Source organism: Fulmarus glacialis, unplaced genomic scaffold (genome assembly GCF_000690835.1).
Source record: "Fulmarus glacialis isolate BGI_N327 unplaced genomic scaffold, ASM69083v1 scaffold47501, whole genome shotgun sequence".
Classification (NCBI taxonomy): Eukaryota; Metazoa; Chordata; class Aves; order Procellariiformes; family Procellariidae; genus Fulmarus; species Fulmarus glacialis.
Genome location: NW_009191797.1, coordinates 14,048 through 33,233, shown reverse-complemented (window position 1 = coordinate 33,233; position 19,186 = coordinate 14,048). Strand labels below are relative to the sequence as shown.

At 35.7% G+C, this 19,186-nt stretch overlaps 1 protein-coding gene across 1 annotated transcript in view; it reads right to left on the bottom strand.

Annotated features, from left to right (window-relative positions):
- Window positions 1-975: 975 nt before the first annotated feature.
- NEK1 (NIMA-related kinase 1) overlaps window positions 976-19,186 on the bottom strand; it is a gene marked incomplete at its 3' end in the record, with an annotated part of 30,297 nt that continues 12,086 nt past the window's right edge. The window contains exons 11-22 of the mRNA XM_009586811.1: window positions 17,233-17,292; window positions 16,921-16,980; window positions 16,731-16,778; window positions 16,565-16,639; window positions 13,333-13,511; window positions 13,119-13,250; window positions 9,742-9,844; window positions 6,589-6,672; window positions 5,952-6,035; window positions 2,848-2,925; window positions 1,684-1,779; window positions 976-1,149 (exon numbers count right to left, since the gene is read on the bottom strand). Coding sequence (XP_009585106.1) covers window positions 976-1,149; window positions 1,684-1,779; window positions 2,848-2,925; window positions 5,952-6,035; window positions 6,589-6,672; window positions 9,742-9,844; window positions 13,119-13,250; window positions 13,333-13,511; window positions 16,565-16,639; window positions 16,731-16,778; window positions 16,921-16,980; window positions 17,233-17,292 — 1,173 coding nt within the window. The remainder of the gene's footprint in view (window positions 1,150-1,683; window positions 1,780-2,847; window positions 2,926-5,951; window positions 6,036-6,588; window positions 6,673-9,741; window positions 9,845-13,118; window positions 13,251-13,332; window positions 13,512-16,564; window positions 16,640-16,730; window positions 16,779-16,920; window positions 16,981-17,232; window positions 17,293-19,186) is intronic.

The following is a 19,186-nucleotide window of genomic DNA, read 5'->3' as shown; positions in this document are numbered from 1 at the left end:
GTGCTAATTTTTAGTCATAGTCACCATCTTGCATTACTGTAAAACAAACTATCCACATGGAAAAAATATGCTAATGATTTAAATATTTGTCAAAACATGATTTGTTTATTTTTCCAGCTATCCGCTGACATTTTTCAGTGTCTTATATTTTATATACACTATTTAGCACTAAGTTTCACTATATTCCCATATTCATAGCCTTCAGGGTTGTATACAGTATATAATCCCACACTACACTGAAATCTAGAAATAGCTTAGGTAAAAAAACCCAAAAGTTAGCATTCAAATTAACACAGATTGTTAAAACTCAAATTGTAAAAACATTCACTTGTATGCTCAGTTTCACAATGGTTACTTAAATCAAATGGTGGCAGTCAAGGTAAATGTGTAAGCATTTACAGTATCAGGACACAAAATCACAGAAAATAGAGATTAGGAAGTCTCTAATACTGTTTTAGACAACAGGAAGAGACAACACTATCAGATTCAAGTCTCTTAAACTTTATAATCTCTGTTATAATCAGCAGATACTTTCAAACTCACTGAAAACAAGAATTAATATAAAATAGTCCTATCATTCAGAATTTATTTTCTCACTTCCACCAGGTTACAAACTTCTTAACTCCCCTCTTCCAGAGGCTGATGGAAATGCTGGTTAGTTGATGTCTTCTTCCACTAATCATGACTGCCTTGATCAAAATTTAAATTGCTGCCTAGGGTTCATCATAAATAAGCCATTTTGTTCAAAACTGATGGAATTTGAGTTTCAGTGTACAGATGTATTTCAACAGCTTCCAAATTTTGGTTTCTTTTTACATCTTTTTTCTTTTTTTTTCCCCCCTCCTTTCCCTAATTAGAAGCAACAAGTCTCTTTAACGATTTTTTTCTACCTAATCTACACATTCTTCTAAAAATTCTTTTTCAAATCAGTATTTTTTTTTTCATTAATTTTACCCTCTTAGCAAAAGTACCTACCACACCCACTTCCTTCAAAGCAGAAGTCATGGAGATGACTGGTGTACAGGGCTTCACTGGAAGTTGTGGCTTAGGAAGAGGTGCTCCAAGCTCTTGTAGTCCATGCACAGGACTGTGTTCCGTAGCTCCCACATGAAAAGGCACATTAGGATTCTTTACCCCTTTCACTATCAGCTGTATAGATTCAATTAAAATAAATTTAAATTATCAAATTAACTTCAAGACTTTGCACATTAAACACAGTATTATCAAATAGGCTCATGTAAACCTTAGAAAAGGACAATAATGCCACACATTTTCGTACAAAAGACAACTGCCAACTGCACATGTGAACTACTTCCAGTTTATCAGCTTCACAACATCCTGGTTTTTGTAGTGATATATAAGTAAATGGACTTGTCACTCCACAGCACACAGAAGCAAAATAAGATTAAGTACGCTTTGGTAAGTTACAGATCATTAATAAAATACTTAAGGTGATCCTAATGATTCTTAGGTTTGATGTCCTCAAATTCTCAAGCCAAATTCTTCATTCAAGTATACCTAAAATTAAGCTTTTAATGAGAGAATTCTGACTGACAGATACTCTCCTCAGTTTCAGAAGACAAACTAGTTATCTAAGCTTGAAAAATCACAGTATACGATTTTAGTTATACAAAGATACAGCACTACATACTTTGACTGCGTGTAACAGATTTATTTTCTTACATGTTCTTCCCAGGCTCTTTTCTCTCTTTCGTATGCTTCCTTCCTCTTTCGCTCTAACTGTTCTTTCAGAACTGCAGCTCGAGCATTTGCTTGAGCCTATAGTAAACAAACAAGCAAAAAAAGATTATCTTAAAATCATGAAAAGCATTAGTACCCCAGTCCATGGAACATTTTAAAAAGAAACATTCTTGGATTAGTTCATCTTCCTTTCTCTCACTTATTACTGTATAGACTGTGAAAGGAGGACTCCACTGACAATCAAAATCACCACACAAGTGCAATAACTGATCTTCTATGTTGAATATAATTGGCAACTCCTCAAAACTCAATTACAATTCTTGATTTACATCGTTATATTTTTAGCGTACATAGTAAACTTAAACAGAGTAATGTAAAATTAGAATCTCTACTTAAAATTAGTTTTGAAGCCAAATGCATTAATCACAAAATATTAAATATTCATTTTAAACTTTACAAACTTATTCAACATAAACACAAAAAGCTTCAATTGCTGTTTCACCTCTAGTTTTAAGGTTAGGCATAAGGTTAGCTTGTTTTTAGATTGCTCTTTGCAGATGATGGGGGGAAAAAAAAAAATCATAGGATAGAGTAACACTTGCTATGTATCATATGGTAGAGATAGTTATTGATATAAGAACACCACATGGAATAAAGTTCCAATCAAACATTGGATTTCTGTGAAACACATTTGCTTTAAACGTACTTCATCACAGGGGTACATAGCTCACCTTCCAATCCACATGTAGCCTGTGTCAGCACATGTAAGGAGTTTTGCCTTCCTTTATTCTTTTAACTAAAATAAAGTTGTTGCTATTTAAGGTACACCGTCCTTTCCCTTTCAGTATCAAAATGCTATTTTAGTTATACCAAAAATGCCTTTAGGACTAAAGCTAACCTAAAGAAAAATCTCAAAGGCAGGGATGGCAAAAATCCTTGACTTGCTATGCTATGTCACAACATATTTTAAAATGACTGAGATAAAACAGTTGAACAGAGTCGTTACCTCAACACAGTTAAAATAAAAACCTCTTATAGTGGATGTATGAACAAACTATTGATAGCAAAATGAAATGTAAGAAGCTTCAGGAGATATGAAACAAATCTGAAAACAGTAAGTTCCATCTCCTCTCTCCCCACAATTACCTTCTGTGCTTCTATCTTTTTGCGTTTCAGTTCTGCTTCTTCACTTGATTCTTGTCCATCAGAACTGGCAGCTTCATTCTGCAATGTAAGAGTCCTCAAAGAATTATCATTAATTCATGTATTTAAAAGCTGATTGATATAAGTGACTACTCGGATCATTTAGACTGATTATACAACTAACACGGGTCATAATTTCCCTGGGTAACTCCTCGCTCAAATGTAACATCTACTCGGACAGAACTTCATCTTTGAGATTTCTGGAGGTTTGTTTGTTTATTTGTTTGGTTTTGTGGGTTTTTTTTTTTTTGTTTTAAAAGAAGCTTTTACAAGCCAGGAAGAAAGTAATATGCCTACTGTTGCAAGGGAAGTGACCTAATGATGCTGGGCTCTCACCTGCCACCCCTCATCACTGTTGCATGCTCTGCAAGTAAGGTATACAAGAAAGGTTTGAAGCTCTCGAATGCCAGTTTCTTCCACTGTATGTGCTCCAAGGAAGGTGGAATGGGTGAGGGGGGGAAATGGTAACAAGTAAGAATATATAAGGTCTACCTCTGAAATCTCTGTTTTCAATCTCTCTTACCTCTTTCCATGGCCTCTGCATATTCTTATTTACAGAACAGACTGACAGAGTTACGCAAAAGAAGTTCCGACAGGAGCCTTTTGCTGTTCATGACCAACTTGTGCAGACCTTTTATTTAAAATAAACTATTTAGAAGGCCTATTTAATAGGCTTCTTGCAGTATAAGAAAAAGAGTGTTATTAAAAATAATTTGGCAAAACACAAGCAAGAATTTTAGGTAAATTTTAAAGTGAAAAAAAAAAAAAAAATTAGGTCATGCCCACCTTGGCTTCAGTCAGCTAACAGGAAAAAAGATGACTGGAAAGAATACTGAAGACAGAAAAACTTCAAAAGAATAATTTGACACTTTTCAAAGGCAAATAAATGAATACATATTCATCTATTGTATATAAAATAGGATACTACGCAGTATAGGATACTATGCAGTAGCAATAGATATAAAATTGTTAATCAACATAAGGAAATAAACATATCTATGACAACATTTGGTCTGAGGTAGTGTTCCTCTAGAAGTGAACCTCCATGCTAAAGTTTGCATCCGCAGGTCATCAAGAAAAGAAACTGTTAAACTTGGTCTCTGAATTCTGAAAATTAATTTAGGCCTACTTCCTGGAAAGTTATTAATCTATTCTCTGTTCCTTTGTAGGTGGCATACCTTCTGAGACATACAACACTACCCCAGGTAAGGTACAGCCACTGGAAAAGGAAGTTAGGTTCCTGATATGCCTCATAACCCATACAGAGAATTAATGTCATGGTCACAGTAACTAATTTTGTTTGACTTTACTAGCACAAGCAGCCTTGGCCTCCAGAGAAAAGGTTTCTGGAGTGTACCTTTACTTCTGCAGTTAACCATACCGCAGGTAGAGTCTAGGTGCTCCTAATTTTGAGAGAAAGTGTCACAGCTGCTCAGTGAAAAAAATTAAAGAAACAGTGCAGTACAGCAATAGCTCTATACTGGTAACATTTTAGCACTGCCGTCAGTATTCTAAGGGTACTCAGGAGCCACAGTAAGATTTCATAGGGCTGTGTATGGAGATGACTAGTCCCACTGTATCAGTTTTGAAGCTTGTCCAAAACAGCAGAGGAGACACAGAATTATGAGTGAAACTAGCACCAAATGCAATTGAGACAGCATGTGCTTATGGTGCACCAGCTTAGCATTTTATATGAGACATCACTAGTGATAAACTTCACTGACCAGCCTCTACAGTAACTTCATAGACTCACATTGATTTTCCTCTTGTTCCTTAAGACAAACTTAGGAGAACGGCCCATGTTGGTACCATGCCAGCCGTAGCCACTAGCACATCTTATAAAGTTTGCATAGTCTTCTCAGTAGAAACATACATAACTTTTGCTCTGGATCATTCATTTTACATTTAAAGGGGCATGGGTTCCTCTTCAATGCACTAAAGAAGTTCTGCACCTCAATCAAGGGATTGAATTTGGCTCTCTGCGTCTCACCAGCGAGATAGGTGCAGTATAAGTTAAAGAAAATAAAGAAAACAATTCAAAAGAAGTCACTAATATAAGAAAAAAATAGAATATTTTAGCATTAGAACCACCCCCCCCCAAACCCACAGCAATGCAGAACTCTGTTTAGCTGGGATGGTGGTCCAAAGAAACTAAGTGGTACTGGGCATGCTCTTGCCTTATATGTCCACTCACTATACATAAGATGCATGTGAAAGCACTTAATACGGATGCTTGAAGTGGGCGAGGCAGGGCAGGAACACTTCTCTAATTTTAAAGCACAATGTGAATAAATAAGCAGGTAATCACTTGAGGAAACCCAAACTGCCTATTAAGACAATGGACAGGAAGGGGAAGAACAGACAGGAGTACAAGATCACACAGTAGGTTAACGAAAAAATGGAAACAAACTCCAAACCATATTTACTACATAGATTGCCTCTCAAATGAAACTCTTTTTTAAACAAGTAAATGGATTGCTTTCAAGGGTGCCTTGGGTTATTCATTTGACACCTTAAGAAGTGTTTGTTCTGAGTCTACTTTATGAATGTATTATTTTGTTTTTGTTGTATTATGAACATATTTTGGAAAAGCTATGTTTGGAAAAAAGTGTATTGATCAAATTGGGCTCATGCCAGGAGTTTTTAACTTTAATACACACCTACAGAATGTATGAAAAGAATTGCTTCATATGCATTCTGTGTGAGCATTGTCAAAAAGTGAATTCTGGAGAAGTTCCTATAACAAAAAGCAAATAAATATAAACATGCTAGTGCTTTATGAGAAATATACGTGACAAATTCAGATGTAACCTTATATTGTCTTGTTTTTAAAACGCTGTTAGTTTACAGGCACTGAAGCTGCACCTCAAGCACTGAAATAACAGATTTTGCATATTCTGGAAGAAGAGATGGAAGTACACTAACTGTGGAACAGAATGTCAAAAATACATTTTCGAGAATATACGAAAGAAGTCTTCCTGCAGGGATAAAAGAATACATCCGACAGCCAACTTCCATGAGTATTTAAGATTATGTTTCAAACCAACCTTCTCTCCACGAAGTTTTGCTCTGATCTGTTGACGTTCATTGAAGTTTTGTAGCCGGATCTGTCTTAATCTTGCCAAATATTCCTAAGGCAAAGAAAGGAAATAAGTTTCAGTTATACTGAAACTGTCTCCAGTATGGTTAACTTAAAATACATAAGATTCCACAAAAAAATAAGATGGGTGAACCCCCCCCCAACTATTACTATCACCATATTAGCATTTACTAATCTCCAGAAAAACTCTCATCTAATGAAAATAAAGAAAACTGGAACGTATGTTTCCCAGTATTAAGCTATCATCACATTTTATATCATGGAAGGCTAGGAATGGTTATATTTATCAAAACAGGATTAAGATATACAGAGTCATATCTATATGTATGCACATTCAAGAACCTCTCTGAGACAGACTGATGTAGACAACTATTATTTTCATTATTTAAAAAAGAAAAAAAAACCAAACAAACAAAAAAGACACGCAACCTCTAGAACTTCATACAGTAAATTATTTCCTAGGAATTTATAAAGTCCTTTTATTTTGTTACACAGATGAACCATGCAGGGAAACTAGGCACAGTCAAGGTCAAAATAGTGCTATTTGTGTGATGAGCAAAGTGGCAAACATGCGGCAAGCATACCTCTTCCTCCTTGTTTCTGGATTTCCTTCCTCTTGCAGAAATGGGCCTGCCTCCATAGATATCTGCCACGTTTTGCAGTGTACCCTGTTTACCATTTAATGGTATCAAATTTAAGGTGGCTGAGGCAGTAAAATTATCTGCTTTATCCAATAACTGTTCACTTACAAGAAACCAAATCCATCAATAATCTGTAGTTATTCTGAACTTAACCGATAACCCCTTTTCACTTACACGAAACATATGACAGTAGTACCTAAAAATCCTAAATAGCCAGAGAGACTAGAGCTTTAAGAATATAGTTGCCTTCTCCCTGCAATTCTGATCTTCTCCTGCTATGTTAGAAAGCCTAAATTCTGATGGGCACAAGTTTTTCTACATCTGGATTATATGTAAATTGTGGCACAGAGTTGGCATTTCTGCCATTTTTGAGCCAAGCCTAAAATAAAAGTGGAATCTTTATATGTTCTTGGATTAAGCTTTTTCCACAATGATGACTTTTTAAAAAAACATACTACAAGTAGCAAACTCAAAAACCTAATAAAATACTTAAATATACCTATTACATCTAACAAGCTGTGTTAAATGCTTAATGCATATGCATTCATAGGGTATAGTCTTGGTTCGTGTGATGTACTTAGTGTCCTAACTGTCACCAAAAGGATTTCAACCTTTAAGGAAGTCCAATACAAAACAGCACAAGAATCACTTAACTCCAGATTTCCCACTTTGATTAAAATCCAAAATATTTAAATTATTTTGTTCATGATATACCTCTGCTGAACAGGTTAAAAATATCTTGATTTGCTAACTCAACATACAATAAAGACAGTAAGCGTACATGTGATAGTTGCATCGACCTTCTGCCTTATAAAATACCAGGGCTTTAGCTTTCTGAAGCTTCAGTGTAAAGAACCATCAGTAAGTAAATACTCCAGTTAAGTTCTTGGTAGAGATGACTGAATCCAAATATTCTGGCTAAATACTCTCTCAGATTGAGCAAAAAATCAGTAACTCAAGGAAACAGCACATTTCTGCATTTCTGTGGTTTAGTGTCTGGGAGATCAGAGAACAAATTAAAAGAACCACCCTGTGGATAAGAAGTAGCATACATTCATGAGGACTCCATGAATTCTGGTTTCAGCTTGAGTATTAAGTCATACAAAATGGAAAGGAATATTTTCCATATTCACCTTTTCAGAAAATACTTGGGTTTATTTTTAACTTTTTAATGCATATTCCTGGGCTTTACAAAAACTAACTGGCACTATTCAAGTCATCTTGTTGTTCTTCTTCATTCTAGCATACAAGTTACTTTAGGTATTTTCAAACTGATGGAGATGTATATCACTGCACTTAAACAAGAAAGAAACTGGAAGCAAGATTTTTGAGAACTGATTTCCTTTCTGTGGATTGTTACCTTTTACTCATCTGCCTACACTAAAATTTTCCAAGACCAGGACTCAATGTTTTGCAATGCCACACAGCTACAGTAAAGTAGTAAATTAGGTCAGCAGCTGTCTTAAAGAAAAGATGACTGAAAGTATCATCAACGCAACTACTGAGTCAAACTTTAGACTGTCACTTGAAAATTAAAATTGACAGCAACTACGTTTAACAGAAGCTGGGTAAGTTAGTGCGAGTCATTTGACTTACAAGTCTTTATACAACACAGAGCTGCATATTAGTTGATAGTTCCTACTGATGTCTCCTCTTAGATCGTCATGGTCTGGACAATAGTCCCATCCCTATATGAGAACTATTGCCAGCTAGTCAAATTATTTTCCTGCATGAATAGAAGGAAGCTGCTGAGAACTTCTGCTATCGATGGCAAATGATAATACATGAATTTGGGACCCTGGCTTTGAGTTACAAGTCTTAAACATCTGGAAGTTACTTTTACACTGTTCAGTAACCTCCCTGTTTTATTACAGCAGCCCGTTAAGAATAAAACATTTGGGCTCAGTTGAATACATTAGAGAAACCTGAGAAACATTAACCTGAATACTTGGGTATCTTGCATTAATTGATCTCATACATTTATATTAATGCCAACAAAGTCAAGAACAAAATGGAAGCAGGTACTACTAAGGACTTGTCTAATAAGAGGCAGTCTTAACAAGAATTGTTCATTTTTTCAAAATTATTTACTGGTCTTGGAGGTTTTAAAAAATAGAACCATAGTTTTAAAGTGGAAGACTCGTGCTTTAAAACATATATACTAATCTAAGGATACTTCACCATCAAAGCAATGAATCAAAGTATCTAACAATTGCTCACTGTAAGTGAAATAATCCCTGAAACAAAGACCTGGCTGTAAATCATGATCTGATATTCAGCTATAACTCAGGAGATGCTTTTATAAATCTGCAGTTGGTCTCATCTCACTGCAATGCCAGCACGGTCAGTTTAATTTCAGCAGCTGACAGTGATATTGTGACATGGTTGTATATGAATAGTGTGGAGAAGCACTCAAAAAGCAAAACTCTCCACATTATGGAGAAAACACATAGTCCAACCACACAAAGTCCTAGTACAAATGAGTCATTTCCAACATATTTTTACTGCAAAACAAACTTCCTAAAGGAATATTGAATTTAGAACTGCAAGCATAAAGAACAAAGGACATTTTGTGACACTGTCCACTAGTTAATCTCTAAAGAGTAAAGGTTTTAGAAACATCAACCTTGACAAAGATGGATGTCTTTATAACACCTTCTCAATAAGCAGAATGTGTTTTTGTAAAACACACTACTGTATCTGATCATTAGCTGTATCAGTTTAATAAAACTTCATTTTAGGTTCAGGCTACTGAATAATATATGAAGTTTAATTTTAACCAAAACTTTAAAGCTATGAACAGAAAAAAATGTAAAAGAATGTTTTAAAATTCACAATATCAAGTTAGACACATGCAAAAAAAGACATTTTTCTTTTTTAATAAATTTACAGTCATGAGAAATGTATTGCACAATTCTGTTACATTTTAATAAAATCAATAACAAAATGCAAAAAACCTACCTCCCATTCTTTTTTTTTTTTTTTAAAAATACTTAAGGAAAATACTTAGCCAGCATTTCGTGGTTATGATGCTACTTCAAAGATTCATAAAGCATGCTGAAACAGTACTATACATAGGAAGACCAGATTCCATACCATGTGTCCCTCAGCTCGAGCTTTGTTTTCCATGGCTTCTCTCTTTCGTTGCCAAAATTCTTCAACTTGCTTTGCTCTATCTGCAGCTATCCATCCTTTCTGCCTGAGTAATTGCAACACATAGCAAGATGAAAGTCTCTGAAATATGACACTCAACCCCCCGCTCTGAATTTATTCTAACTAGGACACACACAAAAAAAGTAACTTTTTGTGAGTAAGGCATCTTCAAAAAATGCCTTTCATCAGCCAAAATACAAGTCAGACTTCCACAAAATAGAGGAAAATAGGCTCAACTAAGTTAAAAGAACAATTTAAAACCAAACCAAACCAAAACACCGTGTTGTCCTTCCAGATCCTGGTCATCAAAACAAAATGAATGTCAAAACACAATCTAAGTGTGATTATTTCTGAAAATGTCTCAGCTTGTTTCATTATTGTTAGCGTTTGTGAAAAAGAAGACTCCTTCAAGGTTTCCTTTCAGAGATGAGCAAGAACTCATCACATGAGCCAGTCAGTAAGGTCAATACTGCAGCAGTCTTTCAAGACTGACCTACGTTTGGAGTAAGAGCTTCTACCACTTAGATAATTAGTACAGTGCTAGTATTCTCAGAGTGTTCTGGCAACTCCTTTTGGGGGATCTTGGGGGATTTTTGTTTGTTTTTAAAGGAACTGTGAAGGAATTTTCCTACCTTAAGAGTTAGCCAGAACAAGATGGTTTTTTCACATGTTCCACCCCAGGTCAGGGACCTGCTTGGGTAGACAAGAAGGCTATGTTCAAGTTACCGTAACTGAGCATCTGGCAAGTCTCCTAGTACATACATACAATCGTTTTGTAGTGGAACCATTACAAGTGGACTCAGAAACAGCTTTCTATTAAAAAGAACCACTGAGAAATGGTGCAAGGTATTCTAACAAATGGTAGAATGATGAGGCAATCCCCTCTCCAAGGTTCCCCTAGCCTCGTTTGACTGAGGAATACTGGGTGTCCAGGAACAGGCAGGAAGAAATTGGAATAAGTTGATAGCAATAACCCATCAGGCTGAGACAGTTAAAGAAAGAATCATTTTGCAATACAGAAGCCATTGCTCCTAATTCATAAACGAATTAGCACACTAATTAAACATCCTTGCATCTTGTTTTTTCTCTTGCCTCACCCCCCTCGTCCCCAAGCAACAAGGAAATGAAATGTTTCCATATGCTACAATTCATAAGAGGAAGACAGAGACAAAACTACTTTGATACAGTAAAACAAACGCTGTACCTGCTTGAAAAGGTAAGATGATCTATGTAGGTGTTACTGGTGAAGAAACAAACACTTGATAATCTTTGTATACACATATTTGACTCACTATAAGATTTTTACTGTAACTGTTCATTACATGTGGATAGTGAAATCTGTCCAAACCTGTGTCATATAGCTGAAGCTTAGCTTACAGTGTTGGAGGAGAGGTGCTTCCCAAGCAAAAAAACCACCAAACCTACTTGTCTCAAACCAAATTCACAGGAAAAACTTATTTCAACTAAATTTTATGAAAATGGTTTTCCCTACTCTAAAGCTAAGTGACTCATTTTCCTAAAACATTTCAACTAGATTTCTTCTGGATTGCATTTCTGTCCAAGAGACAATTTTAAAGATTGTTGACTTTACATTAGTTGTGGTAGTGTAATCAGAAAGATTGCAACTTGAGGATTGCTCAACTTCTTTAATATATGCTCTAAATTACCTATCTTTAAGAAAGTTGCAATTATTTAAATTCTTTGTTTGAGCTAAACACCCTGAATGCTTATCTTTATATTTCACCTCCAGCTGAAAGAATAAACTGCAGGAGAGAAATACTGCTAGGCTAACTATGATAATAAAATTGCTTCTAATTATTAAAGTACAAATACTTACCACATTTTAAATGCTAAGAAACAGCACCTCAATTTAAGGCTAAAGGTAATCCAGCTTATAAATAGAAAAAAAATCTCTACCTACTTTGAAACTTCTGCACAGTATTTTCATTGAGTGCTTCCAAGTTCACATATTTGAAAAATACTGAATCAGTTTCTCTTCATGATATCCACATTATTCATAATTTGCAGCCCTCTACTATAGTTCCTCTCAATTTTAACACATTTAAAAGAGTTTACCCAGGTGTAACCAACTATCATTTAACATTGTCAGATGTGCGATGAAAACAGTGTTTCCTAATCTAGGCAAGACTTGAGGATTGTGGCACTTTGTGCAAAGCATTGAGAATAAATAGAGGAGGGTGGAAATACGCGTCTACATCAGCTGCGAAAATACACCTTCCAGTACTGGGTTGTACGAGGAGGAATTTTAATTTGCTCACAACAGCCCAGATTACTATAAAGAAAATAAAATATACCTTGTAGCTTGCAAAATTGTAACATCAGTGTTGAACGTGTTATGTTATTGCTGCAAATTTTAAAATAGAAAAAAAATCTACAAAGGCAAAATATATTAAAACATAAAACTGAATAAAATTAGTTTAGAAGAACAAATGTTTTCTTTGGCCACTTCCTTTTCCTCACATTAACTCTATTTATTTCTTCCTCCATGGGATACATCGTTGGATCTGCAGAAGTTTAAATAATGCATGAGGAAATTTATCCCTCTAGGAAAGTTGGTTAGTAACGCACATGTACTAAACTTCTAGAGGAAAGATATTTTCCCATTTACTGCTCACAAGTGTGGACACAGTTCTTTGGGCAGTATTAACAGCTCTGAAGGAGAGCAAAGAAGTTTTGAAGAAGCTACTTGAAAGAGTGTAATCATTAAAAAATAAAAATTCAATGCTTCTTTACAATCCTTTTATATATAAAATACTCAGTTTATAGTCATTGCAAAGAATAAGCATCAGCAAATTAGAATTTGCACACCATTATAACATCTGGCATTCACATCTCGACGAAAAAAGCTCCTAGAACTTTTCCACTGATCAATAAACAGGAGCTAACAATTCTGGGAGCATTCTAGACACCATCCTATGCTAGAGAGTCAAATACTTAGATGTAGAGAAGGCAATCAGAATGAGATGATAGGAGAAGGAAGCATCTTGTCAGGTAATACAAAAAGCGGAACTATGAAAAAAGCAAAGGAGGAGGCTTATAATGTTATCTGCAACTGCATTAAGCCAAAAATTTTGGCTGAAATCGAGTTTAGTTACAGTTGTTAGTAATCCATTTTTTCCACTATTGGGGAAGCCAAGGTTTCCATTGGTTCTAAAAGAATTGTGGTCTAACACACAAACAGACAGCACAGTACCAATGGATAAACGTGATTTTGAGACATGTCCAACTACTAAGTGAAACAAGACACAGAACAAGAATCTAACATGTAAGGACAGATTTATGGATTATCATAGTCCAACCTGTTTGCATTGGCTTGTTTAGACACCTCCTTCAATCTTTTCATTTTTTTCCTAACTGCACCCGCATCAGGTAAATGGTGATGACCCGCAGGCCCCTTAGGAACTCCTGGACGTATTCCAGGTGGAATTCCTCTGTAGACAAATATGTACAGTAACTTTCATTACTTTCATCTAAAGCAGACCACATGCAACTTCTAATGGAAGGTATCCATACCTTTCAACAACTTCTCGGCCTTGTACTTTCGCCCTCAATTTGGCTTCCCTCTCTTCAGCTACTCTAATGTTTTCCTTTTGCTGTTGCATCTGGTCAAAAATAGCATGATAGTGTTCATATTGTCCTCTGGAAGACACAGGAAAAGGACCAACACCACCTCCACCGCCATAATATGGTGCCTGGAAATCAAAAGGGGTAGGGTGGAAATCTCAAATACTGGTTTTAACAAGCCCTTCCTATTTTCGCCTCTTCAGCAGAATAAAAGCATTAATATGTTCTGGAACAATTCTGAATTGGTCCTAGTTTTATTCCTGGCATGCCCCTATTTTAACGAACTACAAGATAGATAAATTAAAAACTTATTTTTCTGTTAGCACTCCAGAATAACACAGCATTTTACCTCCCTCTGATAACAGTCTAGTTATACATGAGACATATGTCGCACATTTTGGAAGTTATTGGTAACAAATCCATTGAAGTGTAATTGGAGATAGATGTTCTTACATGGCAAGTATCAAAGTTTTAGCACAAAAGCTAAAAGTGATACAATACTAACTAAAGTACTAATGAGTGATTTGTAGCCAAACACCCATTTTTTCATGAAGTTGGAAACAGTTAAGCACACTTCTAAAGCTGCTGAATGGCATTAAGTGCAGATTTATCTGAGAATCCCCATTGTTACCGACCTATAATTGGTTTCATCACCAGAATTGAGATGTTTCCCTACTAAAGCTCCGATCAGGGGAATATCTACCACAAGCTACTGCTTTATGCGAATTATCTCTGTCATTCTCAAAGAATTAGAATTTCTACAGAACCTTCATGTGAAAATAATAAAAAAAAAAATGTTGCAAGCAGCTGTGTACAGTAGTAGCCAAGGATGGATGCAGAAAATGTGAAACTGGCAAAACAAGGTTAAGGTTGTCAGCACATGCATAAAAATGTTCCCTTTACACCTGGGGGAAGCAGTCAAATAGCCCATGGTAGTGAATCTATGGAATTTGTTTTAACAATAGTGTCGATGTTCCTTCCAGAGTGGTCTTGAGTATTTTAAATAAATTCAAATAAGTGAGTGCAGATGTGACAGGTTTAAGATTGCTTACTTAGAAGTTCTTGAACAGATTGTATTTGACAATGGAATTTAGCTCATATTCTGAGTTTCAGTTGCTCGACACCCATCAATAGCTCCCCATAATCCATATGATAGAATATTAACTGAAAGAATTATCCAGGCATTCAAATAAATATGCAGGTATACTGTTCGTCTGAATAAAAAGAATTTACTATACAAGACTATAGTTTCTACAAATAGAAGGAAAAGTCTTGCTTTAGACACTATTCAAGGTTTCACCGATCATTATTAGAGCTCAGTTTTCAAAAGGATTATCTAAAGAAATAATTTGATCAATCTCTAGGCAAATGCTATGAAGCAGGTGCTCATCAACACAGAACAGTCTGCAGAACAGTTACAGCTCCTGCTAAAACCACAAACCCAAAGTTTCCCTACTTTGCCTCAGAAACAAGTGCCAGCAACGAACCCAAAAAGACAATAGGAGGAGAAAATCATGCAGTGCATGACCCTGCTGTGCCTTCCTAAGAGGCTATACGGCTTGCATTATTGCAAAGCTTGAACAATGCTATTCGACAGCATCATCAGGGAGTTGCTGGATACACTGTTTTCATGTTGGACAAAGGAAAGGGATAATTAAGTCAAGAATACTATAACAGTATATGGAAACCTGGAATGATGATAACCTAGCGACCTGCAGTAAGATTTGTACTAAACTATCCAATTTGGAGAAGACATTTCAATGAATTTTAAAGCATGTCTGCTACGGCATTTTACACCACTGACACTTAGTAAAAATATACACAGCCACTAAACCTCAGTTTCCCTAGATGACTGAGAATACTGATAATGATGCAGCTGTAGCTACAACAGAACACTTCACATGTTCACAGTGTCTAAGGACCTTGCAATAATACTCTCAAAGTTAATCAGAAACATGATTGTTTTCAGGAACATATGTAGCTCTCATCCAAACCATGACAATGCTGATACATTGTGTTATATGAAATCTCGTAATGGTGCCTGCCAGTTTCATCTTGAGAGAGAGAGAAGGATGGCATAGGAACCAAACGATGTTTTTTGATTTTTCTATTAAATCAGCACCTGGTAGTTTTTGAAGTCTGGTATGCTTAAGTTTGCTTTTATATTTAAGTTTTACTGATACCATGTATGGCACACATCCAAAGATGATGTCTATTTTGAAATAATATATTTAATAAGCAGCTACTGAAACCTGGTCAAGTGCTTGTGTAATCCTCATATTCTTGTAAAAGGAACAGAAAATAAAACCTCTATTCATTTTGACTCTACTGCTCAGTCAGAGCTTGTTTACAAAAACCCTACTAAACATGTTCAGGCCAAGTATTTTTGTAAGACTCGCTACCACCCCAACAAATAGCTGTGTTTTAATCCATTTCATATTGTCAGATAGATTTACACCACAGCAATACTTAAATTCCTGCTCTGTCTTATGAAAGTACCCAGACCTTTACATTCAAGTAAGACTACTTCCCCGAACAGTTATGTTTCCATGAAACTATGACGCACACAAACAGGCAAAAAGAAACTGTCATAGGAATCAGATTAAATTATGTAATTAAATTATGTAAGAAGTGAATGGCTAAAGAGTTTACTGCTTTCAGAAAAAAATAATTAGATTTACTCAGGATTTTTCACCCCCCTCCTGAAAAACTTATCAGTATATATAAACATTTATGTTGCTAAATAACAAAGAATGCTTAGAAGCATTAATACTGGGGAAGAGGCCCATTATCATAATATGAAAACCCGGAAAAAGGTATCAACAAAAGAATTCAAGAGCAAACTTGAATGTGAGAGAAGCTGTTCATGCATAGATTCAGCACAGGAAAAGTAGCAAAAGCAGGAGTGGAAAAAAGAAAGTGGTGCATGAAAGCCATCACTGGCAGAAAGAGAAGAGATTCAGAAATTTAGTAAGTATTAAAAATGAAAATTGCACATGATCTCCAAAAAGCCAGGGAAGAGAGTCTGTTGCACAGTTTCTCGTAAATTATCCATAGATTAATAATGGGCAGCCCCGAGAGGTGACCTCCAAGAGCAGATCTTTCTGAAAAGAGAAGACCATGCCAGATAACCAAAGGTGGGGGGAACAGACTACACCACATTTCTGCATCTGCTGCCAACCTTAACATCACCACTTCCACCTGAACCAAGCACATTCCTCCATCCTTGTTCCCTGGCTCTGTTTATTCGTTCCATCTGAAGGAGAAAACAATACAGGAAAACATAATTCAAGGAATCACTAAGTAAAAATTGAACGTCACTATTACACATTTTAAACATATTTTACCCTTTCTTTTTCCAATCTTCTCATTTCATCTGCCTTCAGTAAACTGATCTGCAATGTGTAAGGATGAAACATGTTTAGTAACTGGGAAATCGAACTACTCCATATTCTTACGCAACACCACACCACACCACAAGATATTTCATTAAAATTACTAAGGGTGGAAAAAGAAAGTCCCAAGAATCTTGTCTACCTGATCTCTCTGACGTTTTTCTTTTTCAGGCAATTCTAACCTTTTCTTTTTTGAAGGTTCCTGAAAAATAAGCATATAATTTGGTATTTGTTACTGAGCCATTATTCTGTCAAGTCTCTGTCAAGAAACATTAGTGCTCCAATTGCTGGTATGTGTCCACGAAGATTAAAAAAAAATTTTTTTTAAAAATCACTGTTACATAATGTTTGGGAAAAAAGATAAGGAAGAAAGGTTTGAAGGTTTCATTTTGTCATTCTTGCTCTGCACTTAGCTTTTGCTTAGTTTGAAAATTAACAGATGATTTTATCACACCTCACACATTTTCCTCCTTTCTTCTCCTGGATTCATTTTCTTCACTGGAGTTGGAAAGGCCTGGATAGAAGGTGAAACTTCAAATTAGATAGCACGATGCCAGAATGAGAGAAAAATTCTAATCAGGGAAAAAAAAAAATCTTAAACCCACAACTTAGTAGGTGCAAAATGGGGTTTAAAATAATTACTTACTCAGGAGGTTTTAAATGAAAAGCTCTCCTAGGATCTCGGGGTAAATGCTAGTATACTTGTTCATCCTCTACTAAAAGCTCTGTCTTGAAAGCTGAAGGCAGTAATTTTAAAATCTGTTTTGTCTTAATTTTTCTTCTCTGACAATATCATTCCGCATTACAATCTTTTCCTATTATTAGTCTTTGAGGGTCCCTAGATATTAAGATTCTCTTTTATTTGGAGAATGGATTTATTAGGTTATCCTTAGGCTCTTTCATTGGGTAACTCTAACCAAGGTTCTTGTTATTTATGGAAGAGGAGAACGCAGCCACTATTGAACACCTGGTAAAGAAGCAGCTACATGTAACAAACCATGCTGCTTACCCTAATCTTCTCAAGAGTGATGGTTACTTTTAAAGCATTTTTTTTTTCTGACCGTACTAGAACACATAGAGCTTCATAATACGTTCTTTTGAGACCTAAAATCCTATCAAATGAGTACTTTAAAATCAAGTATTTCGGAAGATGGACACCTTTAGAGACTTAAGTCAATGTAGTTCAACTACAGTGAGTTAACGTAATATCACTGAACAAAGGAGATGATTATTACATGCTCCTCTGAAAAGCTTGTTGAGAGCTGCAAGCTCAGACTACCCTGGAACAACAGCAAAGAGAAGAAAATTTGTATTAACACTGTAGCCATTGTTTCTATCCTACATCTTATCCCTTGTTACTAGGTACAATCCACACAAAGAATACGTCTTAAAATTGCAGCATTACTGACTCCTTATATGCAACAAGAGGATATTTCCTCAGTCTCTGCCCTGCCGCTTTTGAGTCTCTATGCAAGTTGGATTGGTGTTGGCTGGTGAAACTAATTATAAAGAGCAGCAGACTAGGAGACGGTTGCGCAACCGAGCCTTAAAACATAAAAAACTCATGATCTCATAAGGACACACAAGAAGCCTATGCATTCCCTTCTTCTCGCTCTCTTTTTCAAAAGGTGTATCACAAGCCAACAAGGCTTGTGTGATCAATGAGCTTTTCCCTAAACCTCCGATAACTTTTGAACCTCAAGGATAATTTATATCCCAAGGATAATTTTCTATCCACCTATCAAATTTAACAGATGCATAGAGATCTCAGTATTATGGTTGCTAGTTGTTTGGCACGTGCATATAGCTCAAAATTAGCTGTATCATAAACATCCCCTGGCCATGCAGTAATTAAAGGAATAAAGAGAGAGAGAAAAAAAAAGTTTTATGTAATAAGGATAACAGAGAAGGTGACTGGAAGAAAGATCAAAAGTACCATATGAAGGTATACAGAAGACTATTTCTCATTAGCTCATGGAATTAAGTCTGGGAAATTCCTCTTTAAGTTGCGCAAGTCCTCTGGCTGACAACACCTTAGAAAATGACTAAAAAAGTTTTCTATGTATTAAGAATTTGAGATTATTTTTGAACATGGAAGAGAAATGCAAAGATTCTTAACCAGTGTCAATGATCTTGGTATACCTGACAGAATTCCAATATTTCTGAGAGTAGTCAATACCAACAAAGGAACTGAAAACATGCAAAGCACATCTAATTCAGTAGTGGAATTAAAAACCGAACCTAAGGCAGCAGTTTCCAAAAATCATTATATTAAAACCAACTAAACAAAAAAATCAATAATGAAGCAAGCCAAACATTTCAACTACTACTACTTTCTCTGCAGATGCGTGTGTCCAATAAAAAACATTTTGAAAAGGAATGCATAATATTTTCATAGCATTTAAATA